Below are 6,000 nucleotides of genomic sequence, written 5' to 3'. Positions count from 1 at the left end.
TCACTGCAGGCGGGACAGGAGCCGCGTGACATGCGCCTCCGCAGTGACAGCGTCATCAGTCGTTATGCCAAAAGGGTGGACGCTTCCCTGCTGCTGCTCCTGCTGCTTCTCCTGTTGCTCCTCTTCCTGCCCCTCCCGCTTCACCCAGTCGCTGAGGTAGGCTTGCACCTCGACGCGCAGATTTGAAGCATTGTCGAGGTTTCCCTCTCGGTTCCCTCGCGTGAGAACAAAAGAAAGCGAGCAGCTGAACAAAAGAAAAGGTTTGTAATTCCTCACTTTCAATCGTTTGCAAACGTTTAAGAAATATTCTGTGTCTGCCTGCAGCTGCCGGAGGAGAGTTTCATTCAGGTGGGACATACTACCTACGGAGGAGAGAAACATGTCTGCAATTTGGTCGAATAGAAGATCCGTTAAGTATTGACTCCCGTGCTCATGGAATGTGTGAATGTACAGGAATATCGTTTCTACGATGAAACAGATGTTTTCCTCCGGGTCAGACGTCTCCACTTTGTCTTCCTTCAGGAGGGCATCCATCTTGGCGGTGTACTTATTTGTGTAATCGTACAGTGGGATTAACGCCAAATGAATGACATTTTTTATAATGGTATTTTTTATGTCGTTTAATTTTCCCAGGGATGACTTCAGCAGATGTTTCCCGCACTCGTGCTCGTCCAGGTGGAGCAGCTCTTCCTCCGCGTCGACCTCGACCTGGATCTTACGGTGGGGTTGTTCATCACCTGGGGCGAAAGCTTCCTGCTCTGTTGCCGCTGTTGTGTGCTGCGCTTCTGGAGATGTGTATTCCTCCGCTGACCATGTTCTGTGCTGCTCTGCTGCCCCCCTTTGACGCCGCCCTCCCGCCACAGTGGACTCTCTGGCGTCGCCGCCTTTCAAAGGAACTCTCCTTGGAAAGACTCCTTTCTCGAAATAGGCGTGGATGTGCTCAATGTTGGGGTCAACCCCGGCAGGGTACTTGCCCTGTCTGTTCAGGTAATTCCTGGAAATGACGTTCAGCAGACTTCTGCTCGTAAAGTGGACATGCGTTCTCTCAAAAAGGAACTTCCCAAAGGATTCATACAATTTGGTAATATTAACAAACGTGTTGACGATCTGAATAAAAATCGTCATGGCCGTTTTGACGTACTGGATGAGTTCATTGGAGGAGTCCAACTCCTCTTTGATGCAGAGGTAGCGAGACTGATCATCATCATGAGGGATGCGTGGGAAGCTTATCCTTTTTCTTTTTTCATTTTTCTCCTTCCTTCGTATTTGATCTTTCATGTTGTAAATAATTTCATACACAAAATTGTACACATTAATGAAGAGGAGAAGAAATTCCGTGTCGTGATTAAACGTGAATGAAAAAAATGGGAGAAATTTGAAGAAAGGCGAATTGAATATCTCCTTTGTATTTATTTCTTTTTTTTTTTTTTCAATTATTTTGGTGATGTCCTGTTCCAATTGGGTAAAAAAAGTGTGAAGCTTATTCTCCGTCATGAGGTCATTTCGGTCGAATGTGCTCACTTTTGTGTTTATCTCTTCGAAGCAATGCATGTCAAAATGGGATGCGTCACTGAGGTATGCTACATGTTCTGCCATAACATCGTCGCTCATGAAAATCGCCTCGTTTAGTATTCTACTTAACATGTTTTTTTCTCCGATGAGGAACGGCGAGTTGGAGAGTATGTTCACGCTGACGCTGAGCGCGTCCATAATTCTGTGCGTTGCTGCCCCTTTCCGTTTGCTCGCCCCAGACTTTTCGTCGCGCAGTTGCTTTGTCTGCTCGGCTATCATTGGGCCCACGACCTGGATGGCCTCCTTGTAGAGCCGCACCAGGAAGGATTGTTCGTGGTGGTCCAGATGGCCCTGTTGGCCGCGTTTGCCACCTTCACCGCCTACCTCGCTAACTGCTGAAACCTCCTCACAGAGCTGCCGAACGACGCGTCGCATGGCCGCTTGGTTCTCCTCAATTAACGTCGTGAAGTACTCATAGTAGTTTATGACCGCATTGTGCACAGCTGTCCCCGACTCGGATTGGGTGAATTTCAAAAAAGTCTTCCGAAAATTTGACACGATAAAGTGAACAATCTTTTTTGTAATCTCCTCAATGATGTACCCCTCCCTGTAGACATACATGTGAATAAATTTTAAGTAAGTGCGGAATGTCTGGACATAAATGTGTACTATTCTGTTTAAGTCGACTTGGGAAGAAGTATCAGTTAGAAAAAATGACAGGATGCTGTTTAGCAGGGCAAAAAATTCTTCAAAAAATTCGGCACTATATATACACACATCGATGGAAGATAAATATATTTTAAAATAAGAAATAATCTCTTCATGCTCATTTATGTAGAGCATATTGGAGTGTAAAATGATTGCCTTGTGTATCTTTTCTTTTATATCGAGCTGCACATTTTTTACGATTAAGAATAATTCGTTCATGGTTTTTTTTAAGGATGGGAATGCCTTCAGGAAGAGCAGTCCTCTTTTGATATTCTCCAGTCTGCTCTTCGCGTCGATGCTTTTTCTGAGGAGGCTCTCCAGTTCGTTCGCTTCCTCCGTTTTGTGCGCTTCATCCATTTCGTTCGCTTCGTCCGTTTCGTCCGTCTCGTCCGTTTTGTGCGCTTCCTCATGGGGGCCTTCTCCACAGTGGCGGCTGAGGTCTACCTTCCCACTGCTACCCCTATCGCTACGGAACGGGGTAGCACTTTTGTAATTATTATCCCCCCCGGTTTGTACACCCCCATCCAGCTGACTCTCCCCCGCAGTCACCTTCCGATCTGCCACGTCTATGTTACTGAATAGTTTCCCCATTTCGAGCTGCATACCGTCAATATGTGTCCTCATTTCGATCACCATCTCCCTGTACTTTTCCGCCTCGGTGTTTATTTCCCCATCTATGTATTCCTTCTCCACTTTCACCGCTTCCCTCAAAGAGTGCACTCTTTTTTCTAATTCCTTCGATTCTTCTGTAGTGTGCCCCTCATCATGTCCGACCCCTCTCCCATGTGGTAGGAGCCCCCTAAAGTGCCGCTCAAAGAACGCCTCGCAGTTGTTCTTGCTTTCTCTTATCTCTTTCAAGACGATGTGCTGATCCATTCGGGTGAAGCGGCGGAGAGGTTACTCTGTATCGGTGGGAAAAATCCATGGACAGGTATAATGCTCTTTCGTGCGAGGGAGGTAGCTCTCCGTTGTGTCAAGCTATGTCGAATGTGGCTCTCGGGAGTGTCAGATTGGAGGGGCTATACTTGTACGTGATCAGTGGAGTTGCTTTATTTTCTAGTCCGAAACTCACATCTTAAATTTGCAAGCAAGAAAGAGGTCACTGATTCGACAGGTGAGAAAAAAAATTGAGGAGGCTTCTCCAGTGCATTTCTAACCGGTTGGAGTCAAAACTGGGGCAAAATTTTTGGTCGATTTTTTTTTTTTTTTCTCACAAGTCTGCGCTTTTGCCTGTACACCCCACGGCTGTGGCGTGGCAGATTACGTCGCTCCCTGCGAAGCATTGTTCATTACTTAGAGGATCCTTTTTTGCACATCCGCACTGCTGACCAAGTTTGGAGACCCCTGGAGCTGCACAAAATGGTGTTCATACGACGCGTTTCACAGTGGGACTTTTTTTCCAATTCACCTGCACTGTTCAGGCCAGAGGAGCCAACCCCCTTTTTCCCAAATTTCACCATTGCGCTAGTTGCACCCTCTTCCGGTAGAGAAATACCGAGAGAAAAAAAAACGTCCCTCACTCGGCCATCATAGCTAAGCGGCAACTAGTTCTGTTCTCGTTCGGGGAGAACCAATCGGGGAAAAAAGGAATCAGCTAATTGGAGCTGCAGGAGGGGGTGAGCTGGTTAAGGGGTGCCAAAATTAGTGGATACATAGCAAGGGACTCCGACCGGGGGGATCCAACCAAGGGGCTACCATCAAGGGACTACGGCGAAGGGGGCCAGACCAAGGAACGCTATCAAAAGAACGCTACCGAAGGAACGCTAACGAAGGAACGCTACCGAAGGAACGCTATCAAAAGAACGCTAACGAAGGAACGCTACCGAAGAAACTCTACCGAAGCAACGCTATCGAACGGATTCGAACCAACGGGTGGAGCCCCCCCGAGGAGCGGCCCAAAATGAAGAGACGAATCGAAGAGACGCCCCCGCCCACAGACACACACGCAACGAAAATGTTAACAGGCGAAAGATGATGCTTCCTCTTTTCTGCATTGGCCTAATTCTGCAGTTGTACGTCCCGTGCTTCAACGTAAATAAAAACATAATAGTGAAATCTCAATGGGGAGGAGTAGCGAACAGGAAGGAAGTTAAGTCCAGTGCATTTCTATTGAGGAGGCAACTTTTTAAGCTTAAAAAATTTCGAGTCCATTCATCAGACCATGGGGAGGGAAAACCTTCCATTGATGTAGAACAGAATGGAGCAAAGAATACACTACGCGAATTTTACCATCGCAATTGTACGCGATTGAGGAAGACATTCGAATTAATAAGAAGTGGACTAATCACCATTCAGGATAATTTATTGTCAAATTCGTTAGCTAGCCAGCTAGCCATTTCGGTTTCATTTTTTCTTCTCCACTTTTATATGCTATCTCGTCACTTCCTGATTTTATTTCCCTATCAGTTAATTCCAAACCATTCCAACATTTTGATGAGCCTGGACATGAACAACACGCTCTTTTTCTTAATGTCCATATTTTTTTTCAAACGTTTCAAGGGTCACTTTCACAGCTTCAAGGAGAGGCTACAGTTGAATCGGTTCACCATAAAGCTACAGGAGCATAAGAGGAAAAACATCCTCTCGATCAGCTTCTTCTTGATTGCGTCCTACGTCTTGTCGGGTAAGTGGCGCGACGAGTGCACCGCCTTGGAGAAGTTCCCCCAATTGGATGAACTCTGCATACTGCACGGTTGCACCCAAGGGTGACATCTCTTCGTGCGACACTGCTGAGAGCTCTTCCCTTTTCTGTTTTTCCACCTGCTCATTTTTTTTTCGCCTGTCTCGCCCCGTAGGCTACGTGTCCATATACACGGAGCGGATTTTGACGCTCTGGAAACTGTTCAGTCGCCCCCTCTCGGATAACGTGGTGAAGTCGCTACAGGTTGGGATGCTAACCGTGTGGAGGCGCGACTAACGTAAATAGTCTGCCTTCGTCGGGTCATGCCTAATGGGAAAGGAACAGTTGCATCCTTTGTGAAACACCTGGGTGGGCGCTACCCCGTGTCCACCTTTAAACATGTACCTCTTCGCTCTGCACACCTATACACTTTTGCCGCTTCGCGGTGCACACGTATACGCTTCTTCCGCTCCCTCCCGCAGATCCTGACCGGGCACTTCATATGGGTAGCGTGCAGCATCGTCGTGTTTAAGAATCTGCTTTACCCCTACTTCGTAAACAATGAAAGCAATTTGAATTTGCGCCACAGGGACAGCTGGTGCTTTCAGGTAATCTACGGGTACGTCTTTTCCCACTTCGTATTTAACATAGTAGATTTGCTGAACAATTTTATAATAAATCGTTTCATGGGGGAGGCACAAGACGAGGCGTACGTGGACAACAGCATAGACGACATTGTTAGCGGAAGAGAGTTTGTTTCAACTCTGCTGTGCATTATTAGTCCCTGTTTTAGTGCGCCTTTTTTTGAGGAATTTATTTATCGTTTTTTTGTCCTCAAGAGTTTGAATTTGTTCATGCATATACATTACGCCGTTACGTTTTCTTCCCTATTTTTCGCAATTCACCATTTGAACATCTTTAACTTACTTCCTCTGTTTTTCCTGTCCTTCTTATGGTCCTACATTTATATCTACACTGACAACATTCTCGTCACTATGCTTATTCACTCGTTCTGGAACATTTACGTTTTTTTGTCCTCCCTGTATAGCTAGCCATTTTGTATTTTTTTATTTATTTTTTTTTTTTTTATTTTTTTTTTTTTTTTCTTTCACACATTTGTACACTCTTTCCGCTCACGTCAGGAGCAGGCACCTCGTCAA

At 46.0% G+C, this 6,000-nt stretch overlaps 2 protein-coding genes across 2 annotated transcripts; one reads left to right on the top strand and one right to left on the bottom strand.

Moving 5' to 3' along the window:
• C922_01572 (hypothetical protein) lies at positions 1–3,096 on the bottom strand (the record flags this gene model as incomplete). The annotated part of the gene is made up of 1 exon (XM_008817175.1): positions 1–3,096. The coding sequence occupies one exon, from the start codon at positions 3,094–3,096 to the stop codon at positions 1–3; it is 3,096 nt and encodes a 1,031-aa protein (XP_008815397.1).
• A 1,095-nt stretch (positions 3,097–4,191) lies between these two features.
• On the top strand, positions 4,192–5,892 carry C922_01571 (hypothetical protein; the record flags this gene model as incomplete). Its single annotated transcript, XM_008817174.1, has 3 exons — positions 4,192–4,843; positions 5,016–5,104; positions 5,323–5,892. The coding sequence occupies 3 exons, from the start codon at positions 4,192–4,194 to the stop codon at positions 5,890–5,892; spliced, it is 1,311 nt and encodes a 436-aa protein (XP_008815396.1).
• Positions 5,893–6,000: the final 108 nt, after the last annotated feature.

Source organism: Plasmodium inui, assembly GCF_000524495.1.
Source record: "Plasmodium inui San Antonio 1 unplaced genomic scaffold supercont1.5, whole genome shotgun sequence".
NCBI lineage: Eukaryota > Apicomplexa > Aconoidasida > Haemosporida > Plasmodiidae > Plasmodium > Plasmodium inui.
The sequence above is the reverse complement of the archived record's forward strand: the minus strand, read 5'-3'. Positions and strand labels throughout refer to the sequence as shown.